This window comes from Pan troglodytes, chromosome 1 (genome assembly GCF_028858775.2).
Source record: "Pan troglodytes isolate AG18354 chromosome 1, NHGRI_mPanTro3-v2.0_pri, whole genome shotgun sequence".
NCBI lineage: Eukaryota > Metazoa > Chordata > Mammalia > Primates > Hominidae > Pan > Pan troglodytes.
The window spans coordinates 193,248,179-193,260,832 of NC_072398.2; the positions used below are offsets into that span (position 1 = coordinate 193,248,179).

A 12,654-nucleotide genomic window follows, 5' to 3' on the forward strand; every position below is an offset into this window, starting at 1 on the left:
GGTGGAGGCTGTGTTTTCTTTCTTCTTAAAGTGCCAGAGCGTTTTACTTACTCTCTATCATATTAAATCACTTTTCAAGATCTGCTTCTCCTGAGTCTTCAGAATAATGTTCCTATTCTCTTATTCTGAAATATTTTTTCATATACCCAATTTCTGGTATTTTCTGTTTACTTGTTCTTGAGTAAGGAAATAGCTGGTGTTTGTCAACAACAACAAAAAAGATGCGTGAATTGCCCTTTGAATTAGTTATGAGGTTTTCAGCTGCAAGTAACAATAAATCTCAGTCTGATTTTATTTTATTATTATTATATTATTATTATTAGAGACAAGGTCTTACTCTGTCACTCAGGCTGGAGTGCAGTGGCATGATCATAGGCTCACTGTAACCTCAAACTCCTGGGGTCAGGTGATCCTCCCACCTGAGCCTCCCAAGTGGCTAGGACTGCAGGCATGCCAACATGCCTAGCTAACATTTTTTTTTTTCTTTTTAAATTTTTTTGTAGAGACGGAGTATTGCTATGTTGCCCAGGCTGGTCTCTAACTCCTGGCCTCAAGCAAGACCCCCATCTATGCCTCTCAAAGCTCTGGGATTATAGGCATGAGCCACAGTGCTGGGCCCTAACTGACTTTAACTTAAATGATTTCTTAGCTCACATAAGAGGGCTAGAGTTAAAGCTTGGTTCATTCAGCAGCTCAAAAGTGTCCTCAAGGACCCAGGTTTTTTCTGTTTGTCCACTCTGCCATTCTCATCACATAGGCTGGTTCCCTCATGGTAGCAAGGTGGCTGCAGCAGCTCCACACATCACATCCTTACCATTCAGAGGCAGAAAAAGAACTGTTTCTTCCTTGCAGGTATCTTTTTAAAAGCAAGAAACTTTTCTCTGAATCCCCTGTCCCCAGCTAACTTCTTTTGTTGGCCAGAACTGGATTGTAAGCCCAACCCTAAACCATTCACTGGCAAAGGGAATGAGTGCACACAAATGTCTTAGAACAACCAGAAGTTACCCAAGTCATCTATGGGGAGACAGTAGACTATGAACCAAAAATTCAGCTCAGCTAGCAGGAAAGGGGGACAAGGCTGTTGACTAGGTTTCCAGTACTATCTGCTGTAACTTTGGCCCCACTTGGGTGCTGGCTGATTCCCATCTCAAATCTACAGCTGGAGAGCAGGTGCTTGGTGTTAGTTTTTAGCTCCACTAGCAGGATTTATCAGGCTTTCATCTAATTATCTCTTCGGAGCTGAGATGGAACCATCTTCTACCTCTCTATCCTGGCCATCTGATGCTTTCCACAAATGTAGCTCAAAAATGGACATTTCTAGCCTCCTTTTCCATCTCTGCCCCATCTGTATTCGCAAGGAACTTTGCCACCTCCTAGAATGCTTCATCACTCCTCTCGCCTTTGTGCTCAGGCCTTTTCTGGGAGCTGCCATCTCAAAGTGAATTTTGGCTGAGAAGTGCCCCCGGGGGATAGGGAAGAGCACTCTTCCTCGAAAGCAGCTCTGCAGTAGAGTGCTGGCTGTGCATTGTCCACTTGACAAAGACCTGGCTTTTTTTTTTTTTTTAAAGGGTCAGACACTGAAGGGAGGAATAAAGGATTTTTTGAGTTATTTTTAGAATGGGAGGCAATGCCACTCTGTGGGCAGTGTAGCCTAGGGGTTCATTACAATTGCACTTTTTGATCTAGTCCCACTGCCTTGATCATAAGTAGAAATGTGCCACTCTACTCTCCAGCCCCCATTCTGGCAATCAGCTCTCAAGACTAGTTTATGGTGATGGTGTAGGTTTTCAACTCTTACTGTGTCTTTATGTTTTAATTGGAATTTGGGAAAGACATGGAGTGGAGGCTGCTAGATATATATACCATTTAAGACTAGAAGCCACATCCACGCACTTGTCAGAGCCTGAGCCACCTACTCCCTGTTTCCACTTTCTTGCCTTATTACTATCTGATCGGTACTTTCCTCAATCCCCTGAAGGCACCGGGAATGTCCACTTTATGAAAGCCAGTGGGAAGTTTGAATCATCATCTTACTCTGTTGTCTCCTCTCAGCGTGAGACATGGCCCAGCGCCAGCTCCTCTTGCTGGAATGCTGGTGCTGAGCACTCGCTGAGTCCCTCATACACATTACTTCATAAAATTCCCACAGCAAGCCTAGGAGGTGTCATCATTGTTCTCATTTTACACACGGGGAAACCGAGGCTCAGGGAGTAAGATCACTTGCTTGTGGACCAATAGTGGGCTAACCACTGGAAAAGTCAGGAGGGAACCTTCCTGAATGTTCTCTTCCCTGGGCTTCCATCACCTTGCCCACCCTTGGTCTTCCTCCTGCCTCTCTGGCTCCTCCTTGTCAAACTTCTCTTCCCTTGCCTGTTTCTTAATTGTTGGCGTGTCTCAGGCTTATTCCCTAAAAGCTTTTCCTCTTCTCTTTTTATGTGTTTTCCCTGGACAGTTTCATCCCTTCACCTTCTCATGGCTCCTGCATCTCCATCTTTCTCCCAGACACCTTTTCTGAGCCCTGGAACCATTTCTCCCACTGCCCTCCTGGCATCTTCTCTTGGAAACCCCTTTGCCGAACACTAACCCCAGGCCTTATTATCTCCCGTATGTGTGTGTATGTGTGTATATGCTGCTGTTCATCTGACATCATCCAGACTGGCGGTTCTCAAACTTGTCTGCACACTGGAATCACCAAGAAACTTAAAAAATAAAGCAACTGGCTGGGCGCGGTGGCTCACGCCTGTAATCCCAGCACTTTGGGAGGCCGGGGTGGGCGGATCATGAGGTCAGGAGATGGAGACCATCCTGGCTAACATGGTGAAACCCCGTCTCTACTAAAAATACAAAAAATTAGCTGGGCGTGGTGGCGGGCGCCTGTAGTCCCAGCTACTCGGGAGGCTGAGGCAGGAGAATGGCGTGAACCTGAGAAGTGGAGCTTGCAGTGAGCCGAGATCCCGCCACTGCACTCCAGCCTGGGTGACAGAGTGAGACTCTGTCTCAAAAAAAAATAAATAAATAAATAAATAATAAAATAAAATAAAACCAACTGATCCCTGAGCTCCAGCCTACAGAGATGATGCTTTGTTTGCTCTGGGTTGTGACCTGGGCAACATTTTTTTTACTGTAAAAAACACATAAAATGTATCATCTTAACCCATTTCACGTGTATAGTACAGTAATGTTAACTAGATACGTTGTCCAAAGGATCTCTATAATTTTTTTTCTTTATTTTTATTTATTTATTTTTTTGAGACTGGGTCTTGCTGTATTGCTTAGGCTGGAGTGCAGTGGCAGCCTTGACCTTCTGGTTTCGGGCAATCCTCCTATCTCAGCCTCCCACGTGTCTGGGACCACAGGTGTGTGACACCATGCCCAGCTAATTGTTTGATTTTTTGTAGAGACAGGGTCTCACTTTGTTGTCCAGGCTGGTATTGAACTCCTGGGCTCAAGCGATCCTCCCACCCTGGCCCTCCCAAAGTGCTGAGATTACAGGCATGAACTCCAATACCTGGGGTGTAGAACTTTTTCATCTTGCAAAGCTGAAATTCTGTATCCAGTCAACAACTCCCCTTTACCCCCACCACCCTCCCCTGGCAACTACCATTCTACTTCCTTTTTTTTTTTTTTTTTTGAGACAGGGTCTCACTCTATCAACCAGGCTAGAGGGCACTGGTGTAATCTTGGCTCACTGCAACCTCCACTTCCTGAGTTCAAGTGATTCTCCTGCCTCAGCCTCCCAAGTAGCTGAGATTATAGGCACACACCACCAGGCCTGGTTAATTTCTGTAATTTTAGTAGAGACAGGGTTTCACTACATTGGCCAGGCTGGTCTTGAATTCCTGGCCTCAAGTGATCTACTGGCCTTGGCCTACCAAAGTGTACTGGGTTTACAGGTGTGAGCCACTGAGATTATAAGCATGAGTCACTGCACCTGGCCTACTATTCTACTTTCTGTTTCAAAGAGTTTGACTACTTTAGATACCTCACATAAGTGGAATCATGCAGTATTTGTCTTTTTGTGACGAATTGTTTCACTTAGCATAGTATCTTCAAGGTTCATTCATATTGTAGCATATAACAGAATTTTCTTCTTTTTAAGGACTAATATCCTGTTGTATGTTTACACCATATATTCTTTTTTCTTTTTTTAACTCTTTTTTATTATTATACTTTAAGTTCTAGGGTACATGTACACAACGTGCAGGTTTGTTACATAGGTATACAAGTGCCATGTTGGTTTGTTGCACCCATCAACTCGTCATTTACATTAGGTATTTCTCCTACTGCTATCCCTCCCCCCACCCTCCACCCCCCGACAGGCCCCGGTGTGTGATGTTCCCTGCTCTGTGTCCAAGTGATCTCATTGTTCAACTCCCACCTATGAGTGAGAACATGCGGTGTTTGGTTTTCTGTCCTTGTGATAGTTTGCTTAGAATGATGGTTTCCAGCTTCATCCATGTCCCTGCAAAGGACATGAACTCATCCTTTTTTATGGCTGCATAGTATTCCATGGAGTATACACCATATTTTCTTTATCCATTTATCCACTTATGGACATTTAGGTTGCTTCCACCTCTTGGCTGTTGTAAATAATGCTGCAATGAACATGGGTGAGCAGTATCTCTTCAAGACCTGATTTCAGTTCCTTTGGATATATGCCCAGAAACAGGATTGCTGGATCATATAGTAATTACAATTTTTTAAGGAACCTCCATATTGTTTTCCATAGCAGCTGCACCAATTTACATTCCTACACAATGGTGTACAAGGGTTCCAATTTTTTCATGTCCTTGCCAACACTTGTTATGTCCCATATTTTTGGTAGTGGTCATCCTAAAGGGTGTGAGGTGATATCTCATTGTGATTTTGATTTTGATTTCCCTGATGATTAATGATATTAAGCATCTTTTCATGTGCTTCTTGGCCTTTTGTATATCTTTTTTTTTTGAGACAGACTCTCACTCTTGCCCAGGCTGGAGTGCAGTGGTGCGATCTCAGCTCACTGCAACCTCTGCCTCCCAGGTTCAAACAATTCTTGTGCCTCAGCCTCTGGAGTAGCTGGGATTACAAGTGCATGCCACCATGCCCAGCTAACTTTTGTATTTTTAGTACAGACGGGGCTTCACCATGTTGGCCAGGCTGGTCTCAATCTCTTGACTTCAGGTGATCTGCCCCCTCGGCCTCTCCAAGTGCTGGGATTACAGGCAAGAGCCACCGCGCCCAGCCTATATATCTTTTTTGAAGAAATGTCTACTCAAGCTGGTCTGAGTGCAGTATTGTTTACAACTAACTGATCACAACCAGTTATAGATTTCTTTGTTCCATCTCCACTCCCACTGCCTCGCTTGATAGCAAAAAAAAAAAAAAAGCCTACAGTTATTTGGTCTTTGTTGTTGAGTTCTAGACATTCTTTATACATTCTGGATATTAACCCCTTAGATAAATGGTTAGCAAGCATTTTCTCCCATTTCAAAGACTGCTTTTTCACTCTGATTATTGTTGCCTTTGCCCTGCAGAAGTTTTAAAGTTTGATGTAGTCTCATTTGTCTATTTTTGTTTTTGCTGCCTGTGCTTTTGGTGTCATATCCAAGAAATCATTGCTGAATCCAGTGTCATGAATCTTTTCCCCTGTGTTTTCTTCTAGGATTTTTATCATTTCAGATCCTACATTTAGGTCTTTAATCCACTTTGAGTTCATTTTTTGCATATGATTTTAGGTGAGGGTCCAACTTCATTCTTTTGCAGGTGGATATCCACTTTTCTCAGTGCCATTTGGTGAAGAGACTATCCTTTCTGCATAGCATAATCTTGGTACCCTTGTGGGAGATCATTTGACCATACATGGAGAGGAGTTATTTCTGGGCTCTGTATTCTGTTTCATTGGTCTATATGTCTGTACCATATTGCTTTGATTACTGTAGCTTTGAAATATGTTTTGAAGTAAGGAAGTGTGAGGACTCTACCTTTGTGTGTGAGTGTGTATGTGTGTAGGTTTCGTTGTTGGTTGGTTTTTGTAAATGATGGAGTCTCACTGTGTTGCCCAGGCTGGTCTCAAAATGCTGGCCTCAAGTGATTCTCTCACCTTGGCCTCTCAAAGTGCTGGGATTACAGGTGTGAGCCACTGCCTCTGGCCCACCTTTATTTTTCCTTCCCATGATTGTGTTGACTATTCATGGTCCTTTTAGATTCCATATGAATTTTAGGATGTTTTTTCTATTTCTGCAAAAAATGCCTGGGATTTTGATAGGATTGCATTAAATCTGTAGATCACTTTTGGTAGTAGAGACATTTTAACAATATTAAGTGTTCTATTCCATGAACACAGGATGCCTTTCCAATTATTTGTGTTTTATTTCATTTCTTTCAGCAATATTTTATAGTTTTCTGTATAACAGTCTTTCATCCCTTTGGTTAAGTTTATGTCTAAGTATTTTATTATTTTTGATGCTATCATAAGTGGGATTGTTTTCCTAATTTCCTTTTTGAATTGTTCATTGTGTATAAAAACACAATAAATTTTTGTGCATTGGTTTTGTATTTTGCAACTTTGCTGTATCTTGTTTATTAGTTCTAAATTTTATTTTATTTTTTTGAGATGGAGTCTTGCTCTGTTGCCCAGGTTGGAGTGCAGTGGCGTGATCTTGGCTCACTGCAACCTCTGCCTCCCAGGTTCAAGTGATTCCCCTGCCTCAGCCTCCCAAGTAGCTGGGACTACAGGCGTGCACCACCATGCCCAACTCATTTTTGTATTTTTAGTAGAGACGGGGTTTCACCATGTTGGCCAGGATGGTCTCAATCTCTTTTTTTTTTTTTTTTTTTTTTTTTGAGACAGAATTTTGCTTTTGTTGCCCAGGCTGGAGTGCAATGGCACGATCTCAGCTCACTGCAACCTCCACCTCCCAGGTTCAACTGATCTTCTTCCTCAGCCTCCCAAGTAGCTGGGATTACAGGCATGTACCACCATGCCTGGCTAATTTTGCATTTCTTTAGCAGAGACAGGGTTTCGCCATTTGATCAGGCTGGTCTCGAACTCCTGGCCTCAAGTGGTCCACCTGCCTTGACCTGACGTCAAGTGATCCACCTGCCCAGCTGGCCTTGATCTCTTGACCTCGTGAACCGCCTGCCTCAGCCTCCCAATGTGCTGGGATTATAGGCGTGAGCCACCACGCCTGGCCTAACAATTTTGTGTGTGGAATCTTTAGGGTTTTCTACATATAAGATCATGTCATCTGTAAACAGAGATAAATTTCCTGCTTCTTTTCCAGTTTGGATGCCTTCTATTTCTTTTTCTTGCCTAACTGCTCTGGCTAGAACTTCTGGTATTATGATGAATAAAAGTGATGACAGCAGACATCTTACCTCTTTCCTGATGTTGGAGGGAAGGCTTCCAGTCTTTCACCATTGGGTATGATGCTCACTGTAGGCTTTTCATATATGGCCTTTATTCTTTTGGGATAATTTCCTTCTATTTCTAGTTTGTTGAGTGTATTACCTCTTGACCAGACCATTGGAATCGTTAAGAAGCAGGTCCTTCTGCCTCTAAATGCTCTCTTATGTCTCCAAGCTGCAGCAAGTATAGAAAGAGCCTGGAGGATTAGAGCCAACCACCATGAGAGAAGCTGGGCTGTAAGGGGTGGGCAAGCAGCAGAAGGCCTAATGCTTTTCCCTCTATGGGACAATGAAGAAAAGGGCTGTGGGGGCAGAGGTGCTTCTTTCCTCTGGTCCCACAGACTCCTCTCCTTTGGCCATGCCTCTCAGTCAGTTCCCTAGCCCCGCCCACAGCCCGTTAGACCACGCCCCAGGCCTCTCTAGTCCGGTCCCACAGCCCCGCACGCCGCACCCTCTTCCCCGCACCCCCAGCCCTGCCGTGAGGTGGGTCAAGGTGGAGAATCCCACGTAACTTACTTTCAGCGCCCTGGGAGGAGGATGAGATCCGCAGGGACCGAGTGGAACCCCAGAGCGTGTCCCTGTCGTGGCGGGAGCCCATCCCTGCCGGAGCCCCTGGGGCCAATGACACGGAGTACGAGATCCGATACTACGAGAAGGTGAGTGCGTGTCTGGGAGGGACCTGGAGCCTGCCCCGCACCTGTCCCGCAGGGCTTCTGGTTCTTCAGGCCATCCTCCCAGCAAAAGCCCTCGTTACTCCCTTTGTAAACATAACCACCGGTCTCCTAGGGGCCCCAGGCTCGAGTCTCCCCCTCCTCCCCCGGACTCCTGCTCTTCCTCTCTCCGCTCAGGTCTATCTCCAACACCAACCATCTCCATTGTCCCCATGTTACCTAGTGTTTCGGTTGACAAAGAGCTTTCTCTGGGGCCCGGTCCAGATTTTGTGTGGCTGAATCTTATACGTACCATTTGTAGAGCCCTTTTAAAGAAAAAGGACACAGAAAGATCATATCATTTCTAATTTTACAAAAGTGCCTGACCATGGAGCACATTGCTGGGTGCGGTGGTGTGCTGGTAGATATTTAACAGCCAGCTTTCCAGAACAATAAATGTATGAGTTATTATAATTCCAGTCATATAAAAAAGTGTAGCACAGCATTTACAGTGATAATAAAATATGTACAGAACTCTTGATTGTGAACTCCATATGGCCAATTGATCCCCATAGGATACTTGTGCTGATTTTTGCTGACCTCTTGTATCCATTGTCAATCTGTGGTTGCAGCTTAGCTGTGATGTAACAAATGGATTCACATCCCAATCTGCTCTTTTCCCCATAAGTTTATTACCTTTATTATTTATTTATTTATTTATTTATTTATTTTGAGACAGAGTTTCATTCTTGTCACCCAGGCTGGAGTGCAGTGACATGATCTCGGCTCACTGCAACCTCCGTCTCCCAGGTTCAAGTGATTCTCCTGCTTCAGCCTCCCAAGTAGCTGGGATTACAGGCATGCACAACTACACCCAGCTCATTTTTGTATTTTTAGTAGAGACGAGGTTTCATCGTGTTGGCCAGGCTGGTCTATATCTCCTGACCTCAGGTGATCCACCCGCCTTAGCCTCCCAAAGTGCTGGGATTACTGGTGTGAGCCACTGCACCTGGCCAATTTATTATCTTTAAATCTGATATGCAAACTACTGTTAAACTGTTGCTCACCTTGGTGCAAATTATATTCACTGAAGTGAAACCTCTTTCAGCTTCTACATGTGTCAGAACTTCACTCACTCCTCAATGACATGAGGGACTCCTTTGCTGAAAATAGTTTTTGAATACTGGAAGTCTCTTGAGACCTGTGAGTGTTGGGGATGAGTGGGAAGGAGGAGAGAGTCCTGAGTCACTGCTGGGTGTCTGACCTGGGTAACCCAGAGTCTGAGGTACCACTGACTGAGATGGAGAAGCACTGAGGTGGAAGGGCAGGCTTGGAGCAAGGTGATGAACCTGGTTTTGCTCATCTAGCATTCAGGGGGCCTCTGGGACACCCAGGTAGACTTGCAGGTCTGAAGCTTAAGGGAGAGGCCTGGCTTGGAAAGGGAGAGAAAGAGAGAGAGAGTGAGAGTGTTGGGGGCTCTCAGCATAGAGACAGTAGCTGCTGCCAGGGGAGAAATTGGGGGAGAGGAATGAGAAGGGGAATGTGTCTGAGAAGAGTGGCCAGGACAGAGCCCTGAGGAATGCTGATGTTTAGGGAGAGCAGCAAAGGACACTGGGAAGCAGGTGCTTAGAAAGGACTCACTGAATGGACTTTGAGGATCAGGGTATAGACAAGAGCCCCAAGGTTGAGCTGGGTGGATGCTCCCAGGTTGTTGGGCATGAAAACCCTCAAAAAGAGGAGCAAGGGCCAGGCTCAGTGGCTACCACCTGTGATTCCAGCACTTTGGGAAGCTGAGACGGGAGGATGGCTTGAGGCCAGGAGTTCAAGACCAGCCTGGGCAACAAAGTGAGACCGCCACCTCTACAAAAAAGAAATTAGCCAGGCATGGTGGTGTGCGCCTGTGGTCCCAGCAACTTGGGATGCTGAAGCAGGAAGATCGCTTGAGCCCGGGAAGTCAAGGCTGCAGTGAGCAGTGGTTGCACCACTGCACTCCAGCCTGGGCAACAGAGCGAGACCCTGTCTCAAAAAAACCCACCAAAACCCCCAAAAACAACAAAAAAGAAGGAACAAGGCCGGGCGTGGTGGTGCACACCTGTAATCCCAGCACTTCGAGAGGCCAAGGCAGGTGGATCACCTGAGGTCAGGAGTTCGAGACCAGCCTGGCTAACATGGCGAAACCCAGTCTCTATTAATAAAACAAAAATTAGCCAGGCATGGTGGTGGGTGCCTGTAATCCCAGCTACTCAGGAGGCTGAGGCAGGGAGAATTGCTTGAACCCAGGAGGTGGAGGTTGCAGTGAGCCGAGATTGCACCACACTGCATTCCAGCCTAGGTGACACAGCAAGACTCTGCCTCAAAAAAAAAAAAAAAAAAAAAAAAGAAGAACAAATATAAAAGGGCTATATTTGAAAGGCTTCAGTGTACTCTCATGGAGCCTGCTGAGTAGAAGCCTTGCTGGGCCACTGGACCTGGGCGGGTGTCTGGCAGCTCCCCTCTGGAGCCACAGTGCTGCTCATCTCAACCTGTCTCTGCACACCAGTCCAGCCCATGGTGCAGAGGGGCTTGCTTACGGCACGTTGCCAATGCCCAGGTAGGCAGCCTTGCTCCTTCCTCCTCTCTGCCCCTAGCCTGCCCTACCTTGTGGGTCCTGAAGCCACTGCTTCTCTGTCTTTCAATGGATTGTTGAGATGCCTGGAAGAGAGATTCTGATTGGCCCAGCTTGGGTCAAAGTCCGTCCCAATTCCTGAATGCTATGGTCAGAAAGCTGGAGCCACCGAATATCAGTGGGGAGAATAACTTTCTGGGGCTGTGGATATGGCAGGGCCTCTAATAAGGTGTGGGCAGGGATGAAACGACGGGAGGAGCATCTCTAGTATGCCATTGTCAGGTGTGTTGGCGTGGAGCGGGGGGCAGCATGATGTCGAGCAAAAAACACAGGCTCTGCAGGGATTCAGAGGGTGCACCAGCCCCTTCCTTGATGTGAACCTCACCTAAAAAGGAGATGGAAATGCTGACTCCACAGGGCTGTTGTGAGGCTCACAGGAGGCAAAGGGTCTCATGCAGAAGCTGGCACTGAGTAGGCGCTCATCAGTGATGGCTCCAGCTGGGGCCTTGGGGGAGTCTTTACCCCTCTGAACTGGGTTTCCTTATCTGTGAAACAAACAAACAAGATAATACTTTCTGTCCTCTGAGCCTTGCAGGACAGTTGTGAAAATCAGACATCAAGGAAAGGAAAAGCCTTGTGGGCCATTGGGGGCTTTCATGGGTCAGGGCTCATTCTCTCATTCTGTCCTTTGAGGCTTCAGGCCTGCCTAGGGCACTGGCTCAGCTTAGCCTGGATGGACAGGCCCTGGTGGCCCTCATCCTATCATCCCCCGGAAGGAGGATCTGGTATCTTCTCTAAAATTTCTCTTATGCAGAGGTGGGGCTATTCTCAGCTACAAGTGCCACCGAGTGTGGGTGGGTGCTTGTGGTGAAGACAGGGGCTAAGGATCCAAGGAAAAGATCCCTGGGAACCCCCAAGATGATTGAGGTTGGGTTTTCGCACTCAGCCCACATTCACGTAAGGGCGCTTCTCCTGCCTCCCTGTTCCTGTTCACCCTTTGTTCTCCTAGAACAGTGGATCTGGCGCTGGTGGGCTTCACTTCTTGATCTCTCTCCAGGGTCAGAGTGAGCAGACTTACTCCATGGTGAAGACAGGGGCGCCCACAGTCACCGTCACCAACCTGAAGCCGGCTACCCGCTACGTCTTTCAGATCCGGGCCGCTTCCCCGGGGCCATCCTGGGAGGCCCAGAGTTTTAACCCCAGCATTGAAGTGCAGACCCTGGGGGAGGGTAAGTAGTGTGTGTGAGTGGACAGGGACCTAGACAGAGAGAACCCTGCACGGGGCTGAGGTAGGGAGACAAATAGAGAGGGAGAGTTATCTGGAGTTATCTGTGCAATGAAGGGAGCCTGCAGAACAGTTTAATTACAGCCTAATTAATTAATGACTTTGAAATCCACTGACTAATGCCTGTTCACCGACATGAATTAGATTGGGAAACTGTCCTGGAGGAGCTCACAGGAGAGGGGTTTGTGAACAGCTATAACCCACGTCTCAGCTGGATAGAGACTCAGTTTGGATAGAGACCCAAACATGGGACACTGTCCCTTTCCCCACTAGGCCTTAGAGCGTGATGCTGACTTCACTGAAGGTTGATGGACATGAAGGGGTTGCATTGCAGTGATAAACACAAAAATAAGGATTGTGGCCAGGCGCGATGGCACACACCTGTAATCCCAGCACTTTGGGAGGCTGAAGCAGGTGGATCACCTGAGGTCAGGAGTTCGAGACCAGCCCGGCCAACATGGTGAAACTCCTTCTCTACTAAAAATACAAAAATCAGCTGGGTGTGGTGGCGGGCACCTGTAATCCCAGCTACTTGGGAGGCTGAGGCACAAGAATCACTTAAAACTGGGAGGCAGAGGTTGCAGTGAGCCAAGATTGTGCCACTACATTCCAGCCTAGGTCACAGAGTGAGACTCTGTCTCAAAAAAAGAAGAAGGATTGTGTAACTTAAGTGGGTAAATCACATGGTATGCGAACGATATCTCAATAAAGCTGTTACCAAAACC

The 12,654-nt window shown here is 46.5% G+C and overlaps 1 protein-coding gene across 2 annotated transcripts in view; it reads left to right on the forward strand.

Annotated features, from left to right (window-relative positions):
- The window catches only part of EPHA10 (EPH receptor A10), a 51,274-nt gene that overhangs the window by 21,835 nt on the left and 16,785 nt on the right, over positions 1 to 12,654 (forward strand). The window contains exons 6-8 of one of the 2 annotated variants that reach the window (XM_063803440.1): positions 7,912 to 8,045; positions 11,702 to 11,873; positions 12,203 to 12,309. In XM_063803440.1, the coding sequence (XP_063659510.1) occupies positions 7,912 to 8,045; positions 11,702 to 11,873; positions 12,203 to 12,216 (320 nt within the window). In that variant the 3' untranslated portion in view covers positions 12,217 to 12,309. Of the gene's footprint in view, positions 1 to 7,911; positions 8,046 to 11,701; positions 11,874 to 12,202; positions 12,310 to 12,654 lie in introns of those variants that run through there. The other variant, XM_054681277.2, reaches the window with a different exon arrangement.